Genomic DNA, 25,026 nt, shown 5'->3' on the forward strand with positions numbered 1-25,026 from the left:
ATAAACACATAAAATAAAGATAGTTTTTAAAAAAAGAAGAAGAGAGGTGGTGAGGGAAGGAGAAGGGAGGGGAGTTAAAAGCTAAGAACAGGTATAATTCACACCATCACTTGATCTTAAACAGGCTAACTGATTTCTCAGCACTTGTAAACAAGTCAAAATGCCTAAATCCCAAGCAAAGTTATAAAGCATAGTCTTCCCCCTACAGTTATCCACAGTCCCCCACCCAGACACAACTAATGCAACAAATACCCCAGAGCACCAGGAACACCTTACTCCCCTCCTGGAATTAGTTTTGAGTACCTTCTGTGTGCCAGGTGTTATGCTTTGAGACTTGTGGGGATAATAACACAACCCAGGGCCTTTGACATTCCTGTCCCGTTGTGGGGTCAGACTACAAACAGATTGCTTCTGCCAGTGAGGAAGACACTGGGCTCCAGGAAGTCCTGGGTGGCATGGCCCCTGTGGCGGGTCCCTCACTCATGCCAAATGGAGCTGGGCAAGAGGGAAGAAGCAAAGCAAGAGGGAGACTTGGAGAAGGACCCAGCGTGATGTGTGCCCTGAATCATCAATAATTGGCTCCCTCTGGAGCAGGACCCAAGACAGGTGGGAGGTGTTCAGAGATCATTAGTTTCAGAGTCTGAGGATCCAGGCCCACCTCCACCCCATACAATTTGTATGACCTTGAGTGTGCTATTTAATGGCTAAAACTCAGTTTTCTCCTTGAATCATTTGGGGATCCATAAAAATAAGCAACTAGAAATAGTTTTAAGAGGATAAACATAAGGAGGGATAATGGACAAGTCAAGGTGAATTCCATACTTTTTACTAAAATTGATAATATTTTATTGTTTCTTTTAGGATTAGTAAATGATCAGCCTTATTAACAATTGATAGACTTGACAGTGGAAATGGATTAGTTTTCTCTTCTTGTTCCAAGCTTCCTCTAAAAGTGGTAGCAATTTTATTGTTCTTTGTCCCTGTATAGATATATTTAGCCCAACCTACCACATAGACCTCCTCTAACAAAGTGCATAAACATTCGACATCCCCATACATAATGAGGAGTAGCCAGTTATCGCTTAGCCACACAGGTGGATAATGGACCAGGAGAACATCTCCACAGTCCCCTTAAAGGCAGGAAATTATGCTGAGTTGTTTCTCTTCAGCTTTGCGGATTTTTTTACTCCATATTTGTAAATGAAAATATCTGATTACTGAGGATTCCAAGAATTCAATCTAGATGATGAAAAAAATACTATGAAGACAAGACATGATGATCGTGTGGCCTCCTTGTTGTGACTTCCTATTCAGAAGTATTCTCTTCTGAGTCCACATTGAAAATAGATAGCATCTCACGAGCCTTCCAAGGTAAGCTAGAGAGAGCCTCCTGCCGTCAGGATGTGCTGCGATGGACACCTGCACTTCCTTCATCACACTGGACAGCGGGGTCTCTGCTGCAAGGCAGTGACGACAGCAGCTTCCCCATGGGCGAAATTCAGTACTTAACTGTGATGGTTTTGATTTCAGTAAAGAAGTCATGAGAGTCCTTGGCTCCTTCCCTTCCTATCCCAGAATACTTCATCCCCCCAAAAGGCAGGTTCAGCTCTCTGATCAGCCAGCAGTTGGTCCAGACCAAGCCCGACTGCAGCTTCTGAGCCACCCGGTGGATGCGTCCCACGTGGCCTGACCATACCGTAGCCGCCAGCCCATATTTAACATTGTTGGCCCTTCTAATCACTTCCTCTTCGCTATCAAAAGGGACAACACACGTCACTGGACCAAATATCTCTTCCTTCATACAGCAGGACTCATCCTTAATGTCTGTTATCACCGTGGGAAGCATGAAGTAGCCCACCTGATTCCTGGGGGGCAGGCTCAACCTATCTACCCCCTCACCACACAGGATTTGGGCCCCTTCAGCACGAGCCTTCTTGATGTAACTTCTGACCTGGGCAGGTAACAAACATAGTTAGCAAATTCTCATTATTTAGCTTCACACAAATCAATAGAAAAAAAAAATTTCCTAATCATCAGAAAGCAGGATAAGCTCATGGCTAAGAAAGCCTAGGGTTTTCTTGTCACTCAGCTGCTAAACCTTAGGGCAGCCATCATGTAGGCATTCAGCCATCATGCACCGGGGAAGGAAGGAATGTATTTAATATCTAAGTGTCAGACACTCAGATTCTTACTTTGCCTACATACTCACTTGATTCTCTCAAAACTCTAGCAACTATCTTTATCTTTATTACTCCTAATTTGCTGATGTTATATTTGAGCCTCAGAGAGAATACATTGTTCATGAAGCTAATAAAAAGTAAAGTTAAATTCATACTCTGGTGTATTCTGTAGTTAAATACATGAAAGAATATTTTATCCCTTTTTTTTGGGGGGGGGGTGATGTCCATTATAAATGAGAAGTGAGTGATTTGTAAGATTGATAGGCCAGAATGTCCTTCAATGTCTGAGCTTTGAAGAAAAATAATTTTTAGTCTCATTACTGATTATACTCTGAAACTACATCTGGATAATTAATATAATACAGCTAACTACAATGGAAATCAAAGTGTGGTGTGTAATAAATTAACCCAATGACTCCAAGATAATGACAGATGAGCTTTCTTGAAAAGAGGCTTAAAAGAGGCTTGGTTCGTGAGCTTTGTTTCTTTTCAGAATCTTGATGCTGAACCATGCTGGCAGGAAAGATGGCCAGGACCTGTGCACCTTTGGACCCAGTACCAGGTAGTTTAAGACAAGAATCTAAAAGTATTCAAGGAAAATGGGTGACTTGATTTTGGATCATAACTGAAACACAAAATATGGTGCAATTTGAGTCATTTTCCCAACTAATACTATGCACCTTCTATGTTCTAGGTATTTTTCTGGGCTTTGAGGACACAGTGAATAAACCTGGCCATGGAGCTTCCATTCTAGTCAAGGAACTCCATTTGCATATTCAAATCTAAAGTTTCTAGAACCTATGTCCAGAGACAACTTCCCATAGCCCATAATTTTCCAGAAGTAATTACAGTATCTCTAAGGCCGATGTGTGTGATGCTTGTGCTGAGCTTCTCTTCCAAAAACTTTCTGTAACTTACTTGACAGAGGTGTACTTACTTTCTCCAAATGTGCTTTACTTATCAGAGCACCCATGCTGGCTGATGGATCAGAAGGAATGCCGACTTTCCACTTTCTGGTAGCTTCTACAAACCTCTTTAAAAATTCATTATAGATGCTCCTCTGAACAAAGATCCTGCTGGTGCAGAGACAGATTTCACCCTGTCAAGAATGTGAACAAGACAAGACTAGAGGGCCTTTTCCTTCATGGTAGATCCCCCATCATTTTCTAGTGCCTATCATGTATCAGGCACTAGTCTAGGCAATGGGATCCAGTGGTGAACAAGACCAAGTCCCCACCATGTGGAACACACAGTCTTGTAGGAAGAAAGACAAAACCACAAATGAACACTTTCAATACACAACAAAGCTTCAGGTAGTAATAAAAGCAAAAAATGAAAATTAGGCAGAGGAGGAGAATAAAAGCTGATGGAGAAGGAGACAACTATTTTACTAAAGGGGCATTCTGGAAGGCATTGCAAAGAGGAGACATTTGGAGAACAAGCTTTTTATCGACATTAAGGAGCTGGATGAGCAAAGATCTGGAGGAGGGAATTCCAGCAGTAAGCATGGAGGTCTGCTGCAGGAAGGAGCGGGTGTGGGAGTGGGGCAAGAAGAAGTGTGGGGTGAGGCTGGGAGTGCAGGCAGGAACGGGAGGTGAACAAGGCAATGTGGTGCACCCTCACGGGCTCATAAGGAGCTTACATTTTAGTCTCAGTATCGTGAAAATGGAAGGTTTTATGCAGAGGAGTGATATAATCAGATTTACATTTTAAAGTTATGATTCTGACAGCTGTGTAGAAAATAGAAAAGAAGGAAATCAGAGTGGAAACAGAGAACAGATTTATAAGACTATTTTAAAGTGCAGATGAGCGGAGGTAGCTTGGACCAGAAAGCCACCAATGGAGACGGAGAGAAGTGATAGAAATCTAGTGAGTTTAAGATTCTTACAGGGGTATGGAACCCTAAAAGTATAGGAGACAGGCATGGATGCACTGGAGAAGTTATAGATTGCAGGTTATATCTTAAAGATAGGACACAGATGCATAAATAACTATTTTCATCCTAGGAAACAGAATGCTTCTAATTACCTTGGTATTTGTAAAAAAAGGTTTATTATATTAATTCAACAGTTACTGTTTCAAAATGACCAATTCTTTCTGCAAACAGGATAAATCAAAACCATGTGCTTATCTGGTTTGGGCAATGACCAACACCTGTCAGGTTCATCTGCACAAGTGCCCTGTGCCCTATGAGGAAGGAGGGTGTGATAAAGAGACTTGAGAGTTTACCAAGTTTCCCGTTACTCAATGCCAGGAAAGCAAGGGAATACTGAAATCCCTGGGAGGATGACTTCAGAGGAAATGAAAAAAGGATGATACTGTTTATCGAGTCTCTGCCATTTGCCAAGGATACTCGTTCCTTAATAACTCTGATGTGTTGGCATTCTTATTTTACAGTTAAGAAATATATGCCCAAGTTTGTACAGACATGCTTCCCCCAATAAGCCAATTATGTTTAATTAAGAAGGAAGTATGTCTTCCATGAGACTCATCACTTAGCTAAAGTGAAATAATCAAGCTACTTTTTTTTTTATTTGTTCCTAAAATCCATTTGTTGCTTTGGACTGGCCCCCTGATCTTTCTCCCACTGATACTTTAAAACACCCCAAGAGGAAGTTTCTTTGGGCACACTCAAACCCTTGCATGATTCTAGTAACTGAGCAGCCAGAAGTCTACACCTCCAAGCTCAGTACACATTTACTTTAATACAGAGAACATGCCTTCCTTTCTCACCTCAACTCTAAATCCTTGGAATTTGTATCTCTTTTGTTATCTGGAAATCATCAAAACACTGAATTCAATTATCCATTTGATATTTTCTGATTTTAATGATTAAATCAGTTGTATCAAAAAAAGGCCTTTTCTATTGATCCCAAGTTTCTCTGTGTTTCTAGCCATTTTCTCTAGGAATTATGGTAAATCAAATAATTACCATTATAATCATTTTTAAAATAATATTCTATAGGGTTGGGGTGTAGCTGAGTGGAAGGATGCTTGCCTAGCATGCACAGTACCCTGGGCTCAATCCCATGTGACACTAAAATAAAAATAGTAAAAATATAATAATAATAATAATAATTATTAATTATTATGATTAATTATTATGATGATGATGATTTTCACTTTACACTTGCAAAATCCTATCAGAAGGGATTGTTATAGCTCAGATGATTCTACAGGTTTAGAAATACAGGTTCAAATGATTATGCAACATCCAATGTTTCTCCAGTTAGGAAAATGCAAATCTGTCTCATCCTACTGCTCTGAAGTTCTAACTGTTTTGTGTAAGCCTTTATTCGCTACTAAAATAAAACTAGCTCTTGGAGCAAACCATTCGGTAATAACACATATCTGCTAGGAACTATGCAGACATTGATACTAAAACTATTGCACAGAGACAGGTACTGCTTCCATCTTCACGAAGCTGCTGTAGAGTTGATCTGATCTAGCATTCTTAATCCTTTGGGGTACCATGACCTTGAAGAATGTAACACTACAGAACCTGAAAAACCATTAGTTATGTAATTTCTGGGAGATGCAAGATGGCCTGAAGCTCTCTATGACATTACAGGCAATGGTAACAGTGTGTGAATGCATTTAAAATACTTTCAGGGAGAATAAGGTCCACCAGAAATAGGACATGTGAGCAGCAAGAGGAGATAGTGCAAATGTGTGACTTACAAAGTGGAGGAGGTTGAAACAGCAAACTCAATCATTCTGCCCATGTGTGGTACATGATAAAAACTGTATAAACAACCATAGGAGCTTAATGAACAGAAGCTGATAGACACTGGAATATCAGTGTACTGATCCTCCTTTCATGGAAGTGACTGGATTTACCCATTCACTCCTGGGATTTGAACTGTGATAAAACAGATTCAGGTTGATAGGGCCATGGGGTGGGGAAATACCCAGAGCACATACCTGGTTGGCAAAGCTGGATCTGACAGTTGCTGGAATACAGTCCTCCAGATTGGCATCCTCAAAAATGATGGCAGGATTCTTGCCCCCCAGCTCCAGGGAGAGCTTCTTACAGAAGGGAGCACTCAGCTGGGTGATCCGCTCAGCTGTGGGTTGACTCCCAGTAAAGGAGATCAAGGGCACCTCTGGGTGGGTCACCAGGGCCTCACCTACCTTGGGCCCTGTTCCAAACACAATATTGACCACACCTGGTGGAACACCTGAATGGGAAACAGTATCAGTGATAGTAATTCTCCTCTGTGTGTTGAGGACTTAAGGTTACACAAAGACTCTCCTTGAACTTACAATAGCTTGAATGGTAGAAGCACTTGATAGGTTTTACAACACTCAGAGCTTTTATGGCTGCCTCCAGTTTAATAGCAAAGCAAGGACTACAGAGTCGCTTCTGCCTATAGAACCCATTAGGTGGGATTTCTCTGGTGCTCATAGGTTCACATCCTAGGTAATGCATCCCACAGAAGTGACTATACTTTAAGCACTCCAGATGCATATATATTCTCAGGCAGGTCAATCCCAGTGGGGGCTCAGTGCCCTGCTCCAATGTGGTATCTAGGAGTTAAAGTGCAGGTGGAAAATATTAAGTAGAGGGATATGTAAATCTGCAAAGAAAATTGACTACCTTGGCCAGGGAAGTAGGGGAAGTTTCCCAGGGAGGGTGAGATTTGAGTTGGATGTCCTGTGCTCCATGATTATGAACAGAGCCACTGCACTCTAAAACCAACTTACAAGTACCAAGAGTACCCCAAAAATAGATGCTCCAATCTTTTATATCACTAGATCCTATTGTCCTAAATCTATATGTATATGTTTATGTGTTTTCTGGATTTACCTATATATGCCTGTCCACCACCAGAAGATGTGCTCACTAAGGGCAGAAATGACATGTGGTTTCTGTTCTTTGTTGTATTGCCAGTTGGTCACATAAAACTAACACCAATAAGGACTCACATTAATTGAGTGAGTCCTTATTGGTGGGCCAGCCATTGTTATTAGTGATTTATAGTAGTCACCTCCTTTTCTATGGATTTATTACCTGTAGTTTCAATAACCCACTCACAGTGACTCTCTGAAAATATTAACATTTGTCTTTACTATTTCAAGAGGGAAAGAGACCATACTCATGTACCCTTTATCATAGTATGTTGTTAAAATTATTCTACTTTTCTTACTAGTTATTGTTTATCTCTTTCTGTACCTAAGGGGAAAACTTTATACATATATATATATATATATATATAGAGAGAGAGAGAGAGAGAGAGAGATAGATATAGATATATATAGATAGATATAATCTATAGATAGATATAGATATATAGATATATCTCCCAATACTAGGCATGGTTTCAGGCATCCACTGGGGGTCTTGGAGCCTATTCTCCAGATAAAAAGGGACTACTATACCATTTTTAGAATTCACAGAAACCCTATAAGATACTTGGTATTATTATCCTCACTTTACAGGTGAGAAAATTGAGGCAAAGTAAGATTTAATAAAGAGTAAATACCAAAACTGTCCAGAGCAGGTTGATAAATAATTGTTAAATAAATGAATGAGTGAATGAAAGCTTAAAGTCCAGTATCCAAATTAGAAATGGCTTGTGAATACAGGAAGATATGTGTGCAGAAGAGAACTCACATTCAATCACATCATGTCTAGAAGTTCTTAGGGTCTGCTGGGAGATAGCTGAATTTAATCCATTTCTTTAGGAGACCATAGTAAAGTGCAGAAGTCCTCCATCATAAAGCTTTTGGAGCTGCCTGCTCCTTGTCTCCTTCCCTTGCCCCAGGTAAGGCATTCTCTCCTCAATAGAAACCCTCTCTGGAATTCCTAGCAACACTTCAAGAATCTGCGCTTAATGTATAAATAAGAATTTCACAGTGACAATCAGTTATCATGAAGAATACTCTCCCACAGGGCCACTGCCTAAGCCTGATCACCTTCAGGGGACAATGGAGGTCCGTCCACAGAAGACCCTAAGGTAAGAAGTTTCAGTGCCATGGAGTACCTCCCTTCTAACAGCCCCTCACTTCTCCTCAGTGTGTGCATCTGTTGAATCTAGCTCAGGTCATTTCCGGATCCCAGGTCATCACCAGAGGTGTGCCTGGTACCACGTGAAAGCCCCGGGCTCCAGGGTGGGGCAAAGAGTCTGGAAGGAGAACAACTGATGGGGAGAAAACAAGGACAGGTTTTCCTCATTTCCTAGATGGGGTCAGGCCTCTCCATCCAATGTGGGGCATGTGTGTGGCTGGATGGGGGAGTGGGAGAGGAAGGGGGACTGTTAATACATCCTGAAAGAAGAAAATGACTTGAATCACTTCTCCTGTGTGAAGCAGCATTTTAACAGAGGGTGAGAGGAACATAGGAACACCACATATTTCTCACCACAGGAGAGTGAGCTCATTTCGGCAGCCCAATTGCCTTCCACAAGCAATGTTAACCTTTGATTCTGCTTCTGTGGCACCCATGTTCAGATGTAAAGAGGTATCTGCTGGCCGTGATTTCTTAGGACCATTTTGCCATTAGTGAATTTTTTTACAGATATTTGCCTGTTGACCCTTAAAAGATTCCGATTCTAAGAGAAGGAAAGCAGTTGGTTAAATTGGCAAACAGATATTCAGCAAAAATCAGGGGAGGTAGCTAGTAGGCAAGTTGGGAACACAGGAACAGACAAGAATGAACCCTCTCAACTGCTAGTGCTTGGCAGGGAGAAGTATTTTAAATTTAAATAGAGCGAGGGGCAAGAAGAACAGTGGAAAAGGCCACAAACCCCCAGGAGACTCTCCAGGAATGAGGGCAAACATTTGGTACCACCAAAAAAAAAAAAAAAAAAAAAAAAACNTAGTGCCTATCATGTATCAGGCACTAGTCTAGGCAATGGGATCCAGTGGTGAACAAGACCAAGTCCCCACCATGTGGAACACACAGTCTTGTAGGAAGAAAGACAAAACCACAAATATTCCAAACTCCCAAAGAGGTACTTACTTATAGTTCTACACCAGGGACTAGAGGAGCTAGCTCTTTAAAATACAGAATATGTTAGCAGTTCGTTTTCACGTCCCCCATCACACTCTTAAAAGTCCCTCCTGCATTGCTCTACAGTAAGATTTCCTGGCTGTGATTCACACGTCCTCCAAATCCCAGTGGAGAAACCGAGGGCTTCAGAAAGGTGAGATTTGAGCAGCACCTCTCTGTATTTTTCAGGGGAGAAAAGCTTGGCAAAGGTAGCCCAGCGGGGAAGGAGAAGAGCTGCCTTGGCTTTACAGGACTGTTTGTTCACAAGCAAGATCCAAGCTGGGAAAATAGACGGAAATGGAAAGCTCTCGTGCAGACCAGGTTCTGGGGAAAGAAAACGCATCACAGATCAAGATGTGTGGTTTCAGGAGAGTGCCCAGGAAAACAGGGCTTCACATCCCCTCCTCCATGAGATCAAAGGAGAGTGAAGTCCCTGCCACAGTTTGGATTAGGAATGTCCCCAAAGGCCCACGTGTTGAAGGGTTGGGCTCCAGTCTGTGGTACTGCTGGGAGGTGGTGTAACTTTTAAGAGGCAGGGCTGGTGGGAGGAAGTTAGGTCACTACGGGAGTGCCCTAGAAGGGAATATGGGGACCCCAAACCCACCTCTTCCTCTCTTTTCTTCCTGCTTACCATGAGGCGAGCTGTTTTTTCTACCATGTGCTCCCACCATAATGTACTGTCTCACCACTGGCCCAAAAGCAATGGAGCCAACTGACCATGAAGCCCCCAAACTGTGAGCCAAAATAAACCTTTCTTCTTTTTAGGTTGATTTATCTCAGGAATTTGTCATAGCAACAGAAAGCTAATCCTGAATCCTTCTAGGAACCTGCGTCACCAGCTAAGAAGAAATAGCCCATAAGTTTGCATACACCAGAGACTCAGTTTTGCAAAAGATGGGATTAGAATGGTGGTCACTTTTGTTAGGAAAGACAGATACATTCTGGGACATTGGAGAGGTAGGTACATTCAAGCCATACACTCCCGCTAGAGGACTAGGGCTTCCCCAATGACCTGGGTTGGGAGACCTCATTCCTCTATAGGATACTAGGGTCTTTTGGCCCAATGCCCTGCTCTAAACAGGTTCAGTATCAACCTAACATTAGAATTCTAGAGAAATGACTAAATTTCACTGGACGCTAATGTGTATGTCTTTGTTGCAAGAGCAAAGTTATCCAGAAGGAAGAGAGGATAGGCTTGTACCCAATGCCCATTCTGTAAATATGGGAGAGCCCAGCAGTACCTTTTCTGTGTGCTGTAAGTCAGTGACACCACAGGAGCCGACATAGCCAGAAGGATGAAAGTCTGTCCCCAGCTCCCAGACATCATTCCACCCTGACTGTGGTGGACATGAGCCCCCCATGTGCTCCCACCATAATGTACTATCTCACCACAGGCCCAAAAGCAATGGAGCCAACTGACCTAATAGCAAGGGGCCTTCTCACAGGTTACCTGCAGGGCTTCCTGCCCGTGACCTCCAAACCCCAGTTCAGTGTCAGGCTGTCTGTGTGGAGTTGTACTTTACAACAAATCCAAGACTACACTCTGAATGTGGCCATTAAACTATTAGCAGAAAAAAGGCAAGGAGTGAATACAGTTTGTACTGTGAGATGAGCATAAGATTTGGAGGGTCAGAGGTAAAATATTATGGTTGGGTCATTAATGGCTCCTGAAACTTCATATATTAGGCAACACATGGAACGTTGTGAAATAAATGTATAAGAGTTATAATCTCATCAATGGATTAATCCATTTGATAATAATCCATCAAATGGATGAAGAATTTGAATAGATTCCTGGGTAGTAACTCTAGGCAGGTGGAGCGTGGCTGGAAGAGTAGGTCACAGGGGGTAAACTCTGAGGAATTATAACTTGTCGCTGGCCTCTCACACATGCATACTGTCCCTCCCTCTCTCCTTCCAGGCTGATATAAACTGAGAAGCTTTCCTTCACCACACTCTTCCGCCATGATGTTCTGTCTCATCTGTGGCCTAGAGCAATGGAGTCAGTCTCTGAAACTGTGAGCCCAATTCTTTCTTTCTCTAAATTGTTCCTGACAGGTATTTGAATCACACTAATGAAAAACTGACTAACACAAGGAGCAAATGTTCGAGCCTGATAGGCTGTGGCCTCTCACCTTCTGAGTAATGATCCCAAATCAAGGAAAGCCACAGGATTTATATTCAAATCTTTTGGAAATGTCTATGACTATGAGGTATTTTGTACAACTTATAGGAATACCTAGCAATCTTCTCCTTTTCACCAAGATTAACTTGTGGCTTAAACCTAAGATTTAAATTGACCATTGAAGATACTCTGCAGCGAGCTGATGTCTTTGATTAGATCAGGACTTTTTAAGTTTGCAATACTGTTTACTGTTTTATGCTTCTTGCACTGCAAGACACCACCCTGTGAGGTGGGTCTATTCTGCAGTAGCAGTTGAATAGAGGGAACAGTGTGAGAATGCCCTGCTGTGGATAAAGAGGATTTCTCAGAAAAGGATCAGGGAGACAAATCCCATAGATGTCTTTGGACTGGATATTCTTGCCAAGTGGAAGATCTGTATGTAATACAGCTCTGCACCTCCCCTAAATTTGCCCCCCAACACCTATTTACCTGCTTTATTCAGGAACTTGCACAACATCCACGCAGTCACTGAAGTTAGTTCACTGGGCTTTGCTATCACAGTGTTCCCAGCAGCGATGGCCGGAGCTATCTTCCAGGTCAGCAAGTAGAGGGGCAAATTCCAAGGACTAATCAGACCCGCTAAAGGACAAGAGCAGAAGCACTTCTATGGTGACATGCCCTTCAGTGGCAGGTTGGCCGTATAAGGTTACTGAGAACTCCTTCATGCTGCATGAAACTTATTTACTCTTAAAAACCCTAGACTTGGCTTATTTATAGGTAACTTCAAGTAAATCAATCTAAAATTTATTACACGCAATTGTGCCTTTCAAAACAGTTTTCCCATTTCTTGATGGCTCACAATTATAATTATGAACAACAGTGTAAGCCCCAAGGCCACAAGGCTGTCACCAATCTACTGCTTAACAGTTTCAGAATGTAATGCATTTTGAGATTTATAAACTGGGCTTTACTTTTTTAAAAAATTTCTCCTTTCTCCTTACTAAGCTGTTCAGCTGCTATTTATTTTAACAAGTTTATTCACCTCTGTTTCCAATATGTTGTGGATTGACATATAATACCTCAAGTTTTCTTAGAATTATTTGTAAAGTAGGATCAAAACTGTTCTAGATGGTCCTGGTAGGGGCCCTCCTGTCAGTAAAGCCAATCAACTTTCATGAATAGATCATGAAAACTATCTAAGCTGTTTAGAATATTCTTAAATAAAAATTCTCTCTAGATTCTCACCTGTATCCTGACCCAATAGATTTCCTGAATAAGTAATATACCAACTTCTAGAGTGTGTCTCCATGTGGTATACTGAAACTATCCAGGTTCTTAACCACAACACTCAACAAATCTAAAGCCTCTATCATGACTAAGGAAATGCATTCACTTCATTTTAAACTCTGCCCTAAAACCTGTGTTATGAAAGTAAATGTGTATTTTACAGTATTAAATTTCCCAGTGGGAGAAAAAAATCTGTTCTTCAGGGTATAACAAAATATTGTTTCAGTAAAATACTTTATCATTCTTCTTAGAAAGCAGTTAGGGCTCTCCACAATGCCTTAAAAATGTTATTTCCAAAAAAGTTCGAAGAATCAAAACAATAAAATGTCTCATTTTCTTTTCTTTTATATTCATAAAATGTTAACTAGTAAAATATGGTTTCTTTTCAGGGGAAACATTGCCATCTAGTGGATATGTCCAGTGATTGCAGACCTTTAGATGTTTCTTCAAAGGACAGGAGGCAAAGAACTGAGTTGGGGAAGTACAGCATTCTCAGCCAATGATTATTAATTAAACAAATTCATAGGTGTAGTTATTATTCTAAGTATCCTATACCTATGATTTATTTAATTCATATGTTATTAAAACATATGTAAGGATAAACTACTATCCCAGGTTTTCAGAGAAGATACTAAAGCATACAGAATTCTTGAGTCAAAACCACTGTACTCTTTGGGTTTGTTGGTTGGTTGTTGTTTAATTATTGGTGGCAAAAAAAAAAAAAATTCTGGCATGTGAACTTACTCCTACCATCATTCTTTTCTAAAATTGCAATTTTGAAAACCAGTGTTCCAGGAATTTGTAGGGAATTTGACACCAAGAGAATAAATTAGAAATAGATTTTTGAGGTCAACAAATTTTCAGTAAAAAGGGAGAAATTGGCTCCTTCCTTTCCCTTAGTCCATTCCTTGAGATTAATTCTACAGAATTTTCTGAGCACCTCTGTGCATGATCATGACATATGCTTTTCCCACCAGCACCTACCGATTCCTACCGGAGTCCGCACTGTGTAGTGCAGACAGCCCAGGTGATCCATCTGTGTGCTCTCTGTCGTGTGGTGCAGGATGGAGGAAGCGAAGAACCGGAAGTTCTGCACAGACCGGGGAATGTCTATAGTTCTTGCCATCGTCAGGGTTTTCCCTGTAGGGAAGAAAGCACTTCCAAGTGTGTTCTAAGTGGAGTGAGTAGACATGGACAGAGGTGTCCATCAACCGTCACCACACCATATCCCAATTCACACTGTTCACAGTTCACAGTTCCTTCCAGCCCTGGGAAGGCATTCCTTGACCATGGATGGGAAAAACTATGAAATTATTAGGTATGAGGTTATAATATCAGCAGGGACTAGGGCAGAGTTGAGTCAGATCATCTTTGCTTTGTGGACTGAACATTTTGTAGCTCTCATCGTGAATTTGTCAGATGCAACCACTTCACCCATACAAGCTCTTGCCAGTCCAAATCACCAGGCTTTGTAAGTGCTGTGAAGGGGTTGAAATAATGGGTATTGAGATAGCTGTGTCTGCACTCCCCACAAACACGTGAGTTATATTAAGTGTCCTCCTAACACATGGTGGTAATCTGAAGGATTAACAGGAACATCCCAGCCATGGATGCTGTATGACACTTGCTCACCTGTCACATGTCTCCAGTCCTGGATGGAGTGGAAGGAGAAGCATGAGCTTGCCTGGATTGCCCCTGAGTGCCCTCCAGTGAGGCAAGGAAACTCTGCCACCAAGAAAGGTGGAGAGCAAACATTTTCTTTCCAAGGGCTTCCCCCAGGCTGCTTCCTAACTCTAGGTTGATTTATGGCATGCATACATTTTTTTAAAGTTTTTGGCCCTTCCTAATAGACTGTGTTGCAGAAATCTACAAACATTTATTCAAGGAAGGAGAAAAATTGGGAGATTGTGTTAGGAGTAGACTAGTGACTGATAAGATCAGAGCACTTTCTACATAACTTGACTGTGGCACTGCTCTTCAAATGATCTTTGCTTTGAAACTCTCTACTCAGAATGGGAGGAAGATTGCGTGATCAGCCCTAGTTCCTCATCTGTCCCCATATCCATGCCCTTTGCTATGGATCTTTGCATTTTGTTCCACCAAAGGAACAGAGTATAATTCTTTGCCCCTTGACCTTGGGTTCAGTCTCATGACTGCTGTGAATGGGGCAGGAGCAGCCAGCTGGAAGCCATGACTTTCCACAGCCTTGGATGGTTTTGCCTCCCCCTCTGCCATTGCTGTAAGAAAGCACCTGCCTGGCACCCCAGGAGGGTCAATATGAATAATGACAAAGAGCCCTGAATTCCATCAATCACATTTGAGTGTCAAGAGACCACCTCACAAACTGGAAGAAGGGTACTCATGGTCAATATTGAGTAACATATTGCTGTTCTTGTAAGCATTTAGTACAAGACCTCTACACTCAAACCACAGCTCTGTTAGAAATGGCTCTCACCTTGGTCTTTAGATTCTGCCTGGGCCAGCTCCTCAAGGGACTGCTCCAGCAAGTTTGCCAGCCGGTTCAGGACCTGGGAGCGCTCCTGGGGGCTGCGGGATGACCAGCTGGGAAAGGCCTTTCTGGCCGCCTCCACTGCAGCCTCGATCTTTGAGGAGCAAACAGAAGAGGGAGGAAGGTCAGCTTAAAGCTGTTGCTCCTGAGGGACTGGAGGAATCCAGAACCCACAGCTCCCTTTTATCCAACATGTCCCAGTGCTGGGCTACCACATGTGGGCGACACAGGTGTTTATGCCACCAGCAAACAGACACCACAAAAACAAAGCAAAACTCTCCAACTCAACCAAAGGAGCTAGAATGCGGCAGTCAGCTAATCAGAAAGAAGCTGTTCAAATCTCAACAGATATGCAATGTCCATCATTTTCCAAAGAACAGACCTTTTTGAATATTGAATAGGAGGGAAAACTTACTTTAGATGTATGGAATCTCTAAAGCTCTTAATCCATCTCTAACATTGTATAAAATCTAAAGTTTTGTATGAAATCCTATCCTTGGAATGTCATTGGTCCTTGGAATGACTGATCCTATGTTAGTCATTTATTGAATAATTTTATAACTAAAGGAATATTACTAAATATACCAATTATTTCAGTTAGCCTCTTTATCATGAGTATTTTATGCCCATTTTACAGATGAGGAAGTGAGGCACAGAAAGCTCATTTAACTTGCCAGAGGTGACACAGATAATAAATGCATATCATGGGGCTGGGGATGTGGCTCAAGCAGTAGCGCGCTCGCCTGGCATGCATGCAGCCCGGGTTCGATCTTCAGCACCACATACAAAAAAAAAAACAAAGATGTTGTGTCTGCCGATAACTAAAAAATAAATATTAAAATTCTCTCTCTCTCTCCCTCTCTCACTCTATCTTTAAAAAAAAAATTAAAAAAATAAATACATGTCAGGATACAAATACAGATCTTTTTGGTTCCCAAAACCAGAAGCTGACTTGCTATGGCATAACCACTGGCCCTGCCCAAAGCCGAGTGTGCAATGGAAGGGTTGGGTCTCTGTTGGAAAGGAGGGGATCTAGGGTTGAACAGAAATCTTAGATCTATAGTTTGGAAGCTACATCCCCAAAGAAGCAACATGAGGAGGTATGGGCAGGGCCAACTCATGACCAAAATGTGACTCAGGCAAAGTGAATCTTGGAGTGCTCTCCTACTTCTGCCTTTCTTCCCATTCAGGGAATGTCTAATCAGTGCCTCTTCCAGACATGGCAAATCTGTAGTCCAGGTGTCACCCCTCTCCTCTGCTTGTGCATGATAGACAGTCACTTACACCTTTCTCCCACTACTGGGCCCAGCTCAGCCTCAGAATCCTTCTTCATAGGCTTCAGACAGTCAGGAGCGCCTTTCTTGGGTCATGTGATCTGACCATCCAGACTCCTGTTCTAGCCCCACCTCATGAAGAACCTCACCAATGTGTCCCTTGTTCCCTCTGGAAAAAAAGTTGCTTTCAGCTGAGCTGAAGTAAGGCATGAGATTATTAAGGGGGTTTAGCTCAGTGGCTGAGTGTCCATCTAGCATGTGTGCGGCCCTGGGTTCCATCCCTAGCACAGCAACAACAACCACTGAAGATTAAGATTCTCATCGTCAGTAGAAATTTGTCTGAGGATGGCAGCCTCACCTCCTAGACTGAATCTCTAATGTGGACCTGCAGGCAGGATGAAGGAAGGGAGGTAGACTTTTTGGTGACTGTCACCTCAATCTGCAGTCATGGAGAATCTACTGCCAGCCAACCAGAGGGGCTCCATTCCTCCAGTGGGTCATGTTCAATTCTGATATGTAACATTTAGAAAATTCAAGTCCACTCATGTTTTTTGTAAATTGTCTTATGTCACCTGATTTATGTTTGTACAATATAGACGGCATATTAATCTACCATATACAATAATATTACTGTAAGCTAATACTTAGAAAGGGCCAAGCACTGAGGGCTTTACACGGATTAGTCCATCTCATCCTCAGAACAACACTACGAAGGAGGAATCATTACTATCCCCATTTCATAAATGGGGAGACTGAGGCACAAAGAGGCTCAGCTCTAAGGTCACAGGCAGCAAGCCATGGAACGGGTGTTTGCACCTAGGCAGTTTGACTCTGGACTGTGCTTCCGTCTGCAATGCCATAACACAAATGGGCTACAACAAGTGTACATATGTGTGTGTCTGAGCATGCACACCAGCACACACCCATTGACCTAGGCACCAGACACCAAAGTGTCGGCACTCTGTCCTCTGAACATAAGGACGATAACAGATAACTAATTTCTAGGTTTTTATAATTCGCTCCTTGGGACAATCCTGGTAAGGCAGCTTGGTGAAGGCAAAGCACATAACTAAAGCTGACTGAGGAACCCCTGAGCACTGGCAGGATTTGCTGTGAGCAACTATTTGGAGAAATTTATCATGTAATTTATACAGTGACCTTTTTTTTTTTTAAGCCAGGAAAATAAAATGGGATTTACGGGATCAGATAGAATACTTGTCAGTTGCATTTGTGGAAATAAAAAATATTTATTACTGTAGTAACAGTTACTATTTTCAGTTTTGGTCTATTTTCTGAAAAGGTATGAACCATAAGCTGCAGAAAATATTCAACCTGAATTTGGCATATTTGTCATTTTTAACTTCACTTTGGAAAACACTGTGAAACAAGAAGGAGTGGAAAAGACAAGACCAGATTTCCCACAGCTATCTTGGGTCCTTTAAAACAAACAAAATTGCAGATTATAGTTTAACCAACAAATTAGCCAATACTTGCCAACATTAATCCACAAGTCTAAAGGTTTTGTTAATGCAAGACAGACTTGAAATTTTCACAGGAAAAAAAATAACTGAGTTCTTCAAAGAAATCTGCAAACAACCTATTTTTATAGATGAAGGTCATAATTGTATTTCAGATAATCTAGGTTTTGTGTCTTAAAAAGTAATTATAATATATTATGCATTAAAAGACTATACATACACCAGTAATGTTTACCACCCCAGATATATTTACATTCTCAGTGCAGTAACTGAAAACTACTCTAACATGTCTCAGATATTTTATAAATTTCCCCAAGTAAAATCAATTCATCAGCAAAAGAAAAGAAAGAGGGAGTAAAGGAAGGGAGGAAGGAAAAAAGGGGGGGAGTGAAGGGAAAGAAAGTCAGTCTATATGCCACTAGGTTCAGAGTTTAAAAGTTTTTTTTTTAAATAAAAAGTCAAATACTTTTAAAATGCTAAATCTAACTCCAAAAGTATATGAGAATTTGATTTTGAGTTTCATTATTCAAATTATTGTATTATCCTATTATTTGAAGATATGAGGAGTAATTAATGTTGCTGCTCTGTTTTAGAACTGGCACTTTTTTTTTTTTGAGAAATCCACAGATTTACTCATAAATTTAGGTAACACTTGGTAGAGAAAAGATGCATTTTGATAACAGTTGCTACAGTAACACTTCATACCACACGCCCGTTAGGAGATGTCTGAAAATTACAAAAAATAAAAAAATAACAACTGAACACAGAGTTGTTAGGTTGGCTAGAAAAATCACTTTATTCTGAATGTAGTAACCTGAAATTTGCTTGAGTCTCAGACATGTCCTGTTACAAGAGAAACCTTAGTGTCTTCCTTCCGTCTCACAATTCTATACTTTCCTCCAACCTCTTCCTCTTTTAGAAAATGAAGTAATTCATAATTTGCCAATTCATTAAATACATTTCTATTTTCTCTAAGGGAACAGACTCACCTCTTCTTTTCCACTATCTGGCACTTTGCAGTACACTTCTCCTGTGGATGGATCATAAGAATCTATATACGAGTGACAAGGTAAAAATCTCCCATCTATGAAGTTTTCCAGCATCAAAAGTTCCATCGTTCCAGAACGGAGAAGAAGTGCTGCTGCCTTTCCCTTCACAATTGTTCCCTGAGTTGTCCCCAACTTTGCCCCCAGTGCTGAGCTGTTCTCTCCTTTTCCAGTCCCAATATCCACATTGGCCAGTCAGGGAAGTGGGAGGAGACCTGACACCCTCAGAGAACATTCCAGCCTCCAAACTGAGACAACTCTCAAATACCCCACAGACTTCCAGTCCATAATGAGAAATGGATAACACACCAACTAAAGCTAACATACTAACATCAACTTACATGATCATTGCCCTTAAAATCATTCAAAGGCATCTGTGTGTATGATTTTATTAGATTCACACGGTAAATGGTTCGTTGCTCATTAAGTGCCAAAACATAAAGCAAGTCCTTTTCATGATTTTCCTCACTTATTCCACACAATAATCCTGCATGACATGAATTAATATCATTATTTCCCCTCTTTTAGACAAGGAAACTGAGCTTCTTCAGAGAGGAAGAGACGATAGGTCACATAGTTAGCAAGGAGTGAACCATGGAACGCTGGTCTTCAAATCATGAGCTCTTAACTTATGGCTCTCATCCCCACGGAGGTGAGTAAAGACACACACCATCTTTCCATTGCTCATCAGGTCTGGGTTTTTTGCTGTTGTTGTTTTGTTTTTGTTTTACTTTGTGTTTTCCATTTTGGCGGCCTTTCTCTCTGAAAAGCTCTCTCTCCACCCCAACACCAGGGCTGCAGCAGCAGCTCACGTCTTCCCAGATGAGCCATGGAAATGAATATACAAGCCCCAAAGTGTATGAGACACATAGCAAACCAGGCATTCGTGTGCAATTCTACAAACTGATTAAGAGAAATGACCAACTCACCAGAAAAGGTGAGCAAAACATATAAACAAACAATTCATAGCAAAGGGAATGTGATTGGCTAACCAGTGTATCAGTGGATGCTCAGCCTCGTTGATAATCAAGGAAGGTGAACTACAAAGAGGTGTCCTGCTGGATCATCAGACTTGAGGGTTTCTAAAGGTTAAACTCCATTGTGTGGTGTGTGTGGAGAAGCACAGGCATTGCCTTTGATTGGGGTTCACAGAACACCACAGGGAGCGTGGGGCACGTTGCGTCAACCCGCAAATGTGTCTGCTTTTTTCTTTTTTAATATTAGTTGTAGGTGGACACAATACCTTTATTTTATTTATTTATTTTTATGTGGTGCTGACGATTGAACCCAGTGCCTCACACGCGCATGGGGAAAAGCACTCTACCACTGAGCCACAACCCCAGAGTTGTGTCTGCTTTTAGTCTAGCCATTTCCCTTCATGGAAATGCCCTACGGAATAACTTGCTCATGGACAAGTAGATAAATTGTTAGATATTATTTCTTATGGTAATTAAAAAAATTGAAATCTATCTATCAGTAGTAGAATATTATAATTGTTTAATCCATAATAAGGAATGTTACTTAGCCATTAGAAGGGTGTGTTGTTGCTGCGCACACTGGTGCACACTTGAAATTTCAGCTACTTGAGAATCTGAGAAAGAGACTCACTTGAGCCCAGGAGTTTGAGGCCAGCTTGTACAACAGAGCAATGTAATATGTGTATGAAAATAAATATATTTTATGTGTGTGAGAAAAAGACAAGTAGTGAATAACATGAATGGTACAATCTCTTTGGATGCCTATATAGTTGAGGAGATTAAGGAGGCTTTTTACTCTAAATATTTTTAATTGCTTGAATATTTATGACGAACTCATGTTAACATGTTACTTTTATAGTTATAATTTAGTGGAATATTGACCCTGGCAAGTCCCCATAGAGTGTCCCCATAGCGTGTTCTGTGAACCCTAGTCAATATCCTAAGGTTCATTATCAGAAGGGGACATTGCTGGCTGTGTACCTCCTCAGGCCCTGCCTGCTTCAATCAATATCTCTCTCTCTCTCTCTCTCTCTCTCTCTCTCTCTCTGTCTCTCTCTCTCTCTCTCTCTCATTATCCACAAGATGTTTATTGAGTTCTTGGGATGTTCAGGACATTTTTCCTGGGCAAAATAACCTCCAAATTATGGGGCCTAAATGTGCCCCCAGGAAACTTAGATTTTACTTGAAGAGTTAAGACATGCTCAATCATAGATAAGTAATCATACAGGGTCATTAACATGAGTATAGGGGGAGGAATTAAAGTCATAATATCATAAGAGCTGAGAGGAGTAAAATCTACTTCCATCTTTATTTGTCTTTCTAGATATTCTATAAAATTATTGCTAATCATTGATACAAAGCAATAGGCAACCCATCCCTATACAGCTAAGCTGCAGGCTTCTCTGGGTCTCTAAAAACTATCTATGATGCTTTGCTGAACAAAAGATTCACTTCTTGAACTTTTCTTGTTGCAGCTCAAAACCCCTGCAGAAACTTTGGAAATATAGCTTATTTTATTTTATATAATTATATTCTTGGGAAGGGCTCCCCTTTCCCAGTAGAAAAAAAGGAAAGCAGTATATAGATGAACATTATTTTTTTCTCAGCTTAAAGTTCTTAATAGTTCCTTTTCTGGGTTACTCTTTCTTTTCTTATATCTCATGTTAATGATATTTTACCATAGTGCTTTACTTTTTTGGAAACCCTTTTCTGACTCTTAGTCATATCTAAATAAATATACAAGATGAGGGATAAATAAATCAACAGGGTCCCTTCAGAACCCAGAAACTTCAGTAGATTTTTCAGTGTTGAATACACGGAAGTGTTTGCGCAGATGTAAGGGGGCTGGAAGGGCTGTTGAGGTCACCCAGCTATTAGCAGCTGCAAAGAGCAGTTGCCATTATCTAGACTGGGGACAAAAAGGAAGAAACAGCTGCCAGAACACAGAAGCTTGAAGGAAAGCACCTGTCCCTGCCCCCAGCTGGTGCTGCCTCCTGAAGGCCTACTTGTGGGGGTAGCTGGAGGCTGGAATAGGAACGTCAGCTGTGGCTAGAGGGACACCCACGGGGGCTTGAGCCAGAGGTGGTCTCTCCATCCTCTTCTTCCCTCAGGCTCTTTCTAGGGCCTCCCATTGGCATAAGCCACCTGTGATGGATGTGAGAAATATGGTTTGCAGGTGCCAGGCCTGGATCCCCACTACAAAGGACCGAGAAGAGGACCTGGAGATGAGATGGCCAGTGACATTACAGATTCTGTAGCCCTCCTCCTGAGTCTCCCACTGCCAGCTCCTGCTGCCCTCTTGGCTCCTTCAGAGGCTCTTAGAAGTTTATCTCAAGCACTTCATGCTCAAAATTAGAGCAACACAGTCCCTTTCCCCAAACCATTCAACTTAGCTTCATCTCACCCAAGCTATTAAGGGGAAAAAAAATCATATTATATGACTGGAGAAACTCAGAATAATGTTGATTGATTAAGCAGAGTGTTTATCTTTTTATGTATTTCTTAATGAGCCACAAAATTCTAATCAGGGGCTTAAGGGACAACTCTTTGCAGAAAGGAGCTTTTCCTGGCTTCTTCTGCCACTTCACTGCAGAAGAGGGTCAGAAACCAGACACAGGGCTTTTGAAAATTGCTTGATGCTTCTTGGAATGCCTCGCCAGGAGCAGGCCTGGCTCTGGGCAGGAACATACTAGTGGCATCTGCTCTTTTGTTTTCCATATTTACCTTATATGTCCCTCTGTCCTGTCAGCCCTTTTCTGACCATAACAAAACTATTTGATCCCACCTTCAGGTCAATCACAGGCTTTACTCTGCAGTCAGGGCTCAGCAGATGATGGGAGAAAAAATCAGATGTGCAGGATGCAACATCAGGCCCCAGGGAGAGCCTGGCCATATCCTCTGACCCCAGTCCTCATTCCTGACCTCTGACATGCTTGGAGCCCTCTAGGCCTTCTCCCTAAGCTCTTTTCTGTTTCCCCTAAAGAGTAATGAAACCCTGTAACTGGGCCTAGGCATTGAGACTTTACTTCAAAGTAGTTCCACCTGTCTTACCATGCATCCAGGCACCAGCTGCTCCTGAATTCCATGGGTGGCTGGCTGCTCACCAGTGCACAACATCTGGTTGAATACACATTTACTCTTGCCATGCCCCTGGAATGCCATGCTTACCCATGGATGAACCATACTCCATTAGCAGCAACTTGACTGCCCACTGCCCACCAGTGCCAGAGCCTACACAGTGAGGACAGGGAACTCAAGACCTTGAGCTCATCTAATAAAATAAATGTGAGGTATTAAGTATACTAAGATTTAGAAAAACTAATAGTTCTAGAGTGTTCCAGAAGAGGATGTGGTGCTTTTATTTCACAGACCAAAGTTATTGTTTTTGAAAGTGGTGAGCAAGCAATCCTCACTTAGGAGCTCTGAAGTGTTCTGGAGCTCTCTACTACCCAGTAGGCTGCATATTAGCACACATTAATGGGTTTCACTGCCATTTCCATAGTGCATGTTATTTTAGCCATATCTATCCTCCCTCCTTTCCTCTTTTGCCCTCCCTTCTCTTCCCTTCCTCTTGCCTGGTCGTTCCTCCTCTACTTTTATGTCATTTTTTTTCATTTCCATATATAAGAAAACATGATACTTTCTTTTAGTGTCTGACTTTGCTTAACATGATGATCTCCATGTCTATTTTCTTGGAAATTACATTTTATTCTCTATGGCTGAATAATATTCCATTTTGTGTTTATCATATTTTATTTATTAATTCATCTGTTGACAGGAACCTAGGTTGACTCATTCACAAAAACTATAGGTATGCAGGTATCTTTTATATGCTGATTTCATTTCCTTGTGGTGGATACATAGGAGTGCTATAGATGGATCATATGTTAGCTCTATTTTTAGGTGTTTGATGAACTTCCATACTGTTCTCTATATGGCTGTACTAGTTACAGAAAACAGTTTATTTGGAGTATATTTAAATTTAACTTATAAGGTATAGCTGGAAAATGAGCTAGAAAAGTTGAGGTTTTGTTCTGCAATCCTTGATCAATGAAGAACTGGGAAAGTGTGGGGGGCAGTGGGGAATAAGTATGGAATTCCCCCAGCTGCCAGTCACCAGAACTTCAGAACAAATCAGAGAATAGCCACAACCTCCCCATAGCAGAAACAAAGTGGGATAGAGGCTTTTTTGCTTCCATGGGTAAAATGTTAATGGGGCTGACTGGATAGCAGCAATCTATACATGATTCATGATGTTGATAGCTATATTATGGTTATGCCAAAGAATATTCTTTTTTGTAGGAAATATATATTCAGGATATTCAGAAGTGATGTGACATCATGTAGCAACATACTCCCAAAGGTTTAGAAAAATGTCCTTTGTACCATACTTGTAACTTTCCCAACCATTTGATTAATATTTTCCAAAAATCTTTAATAGAAAAAGTGGAATCATATCATATGCACATACTCATACCACATATATATATATGTAAAAATTTTTTTAAATAAAAGGAAATGTTAAACTCTAATTAAGAACCATGGTCATGGGTGGGGAAAGGCAGAGTGATGGATTTGGGTAACTTCAATGGTACTTGTTAATAATGTTCTAATTCATTAGTAGAGAAATGAATTCATGGATTTTTTTACTGTTCTTAATCTACATATGAATTATATATTTATATCACTTATATCAAGTATTACATAATAAAAATTAAAGAATGCATATGTATAGACCTTTAAAAAGTTTGTATTTACAGAAACCCTGTACCTCATTTCTCATTATTAGTGTCTTAAATTAATGTAGTAGTTTGCCACAATTGATGAACCAGTAGTAATACATTACTTTAACCAACATTTGTAGTTAACTCCTGTTCCCTTAGTCTTATCCTAATGTCTTTCTGTTGCAGGATCTCATTCATGATGCCATGTTACATTGGCTCCTCTCAGCAATGAGTTTCTCAGACTTCCCTGGTTTGATGACCATCACAGGTTTGATAAGTATTAGTTGAAAATTTTGTAGGAAGACCTTCTGGAATTTGCTTGAAGTTTTTCTCATGGTTAGATGCTGCTACGAGTTCTTGAGAGGAAGACCACAGAGGTAAAGTGTCATTTCCATCCCATATCATTACATACACCGGTCCCTATAATCAAGA

The 25,026-nt window shown here is 41.1% G+C and overlaps 1 protein-coding gene and 1 long non-coding RNA gene across 3 annotated transcripts; one reads left to right on the plus strand and one right to left on the minus strand.

The window, feature by feature from the left end:
• Positions 1 to 819: 819 nt before the first annotated feature.
• On the minus strand, positions 820 to 19,067 carry Aldh8a1 (aldehyde dehydrogenase 8 family member A1). Of its 2 annotated transcripts, XM_015497739.2 has the most exons (7): positions 18,837 to 19,067; positions 15,042 to 15,189; positions 13,571 to 13,726; positions 11,789 to 11,938; positions 6,105 to 6,361; positions 3,118 to 3,279; positions 820 to 1,951 (listed from the first exon to the last, which is right to left on the minus strand). In XM_015497739.2, the coding sequence occupies exons 1-7, from the start codon at positions 18,960 to 18,962 to the stop codon at positions 1,499 to 1,501; spliced, it is 1,452 nt and encodes a 483-aa protein (XP_015353225.2). In that variant the 5' UTR covers positions 18,963 to 19,067; the 3' UTR covers positions 820 to 1,498. The 2 variants fall into 2 exon arrangements, with proteins under 2 accessions (XP_015353225.2, XP_048654588.1); XM_048798631.1 differs by lacking the exon at positions 15,042 to 15,189 and having other exon boundaries at positions 18,837 to 18,989.
• On the plus strand, positions 13,609 to 23,989 carry LOC125615238. Its single transcript, XR_007345787.1, has 3 exons — positions 13,609 to 13,752; positions 16,566 to 16,570; positions 23,977 to 23,989. It is a non-coding gene; the product is annotated as an uncharacterized LOC125615238 (long non-coding RNA).
• The last annotated feature ends 1,037 nt before the right edge of the window (positions 23,990 to 25,026 follow it).

The sequence above is a fragment of the Marmota marmota genome, unplaced genomic scaffold (assembly GCF_001458135.2).
Source record: "Marmota marmota marmota unplaced genomic scaffold, marMar, whole genome shotgun sequence".
Taxonomy (NCBI): Eukaryota; Metazoa; Chordata; class Mammalia; order Rodentia; family Sciuridae; genus Marmota; species Marmota marmota.

Bases quoted from the DNA above. Each gene is read 5' to 3' on its own strand.
- Aldh8a1 (XM_015497739.2), bottom strand. From the start codon at position 18,962: ATGGAACTTTTGATGCTGGAAAACTTCATAGATGGGAGATTTTTACCT. The intron at 15,190-18,836 runs GTGAGTCTGTTC...TGCTCCTCAAAG, and splicing joins CAGATAGTGGAAAAGAAGAG to ATCGAGGCTGCAGTGGAGGC. The intron at 3,280-6,104 runs GTATGTGCTCTG...CATTCTTGACAG, and splicing joins GATCCAGCTTTGCCAACCAG to GGTGAAATCTGTCTCTGCAC.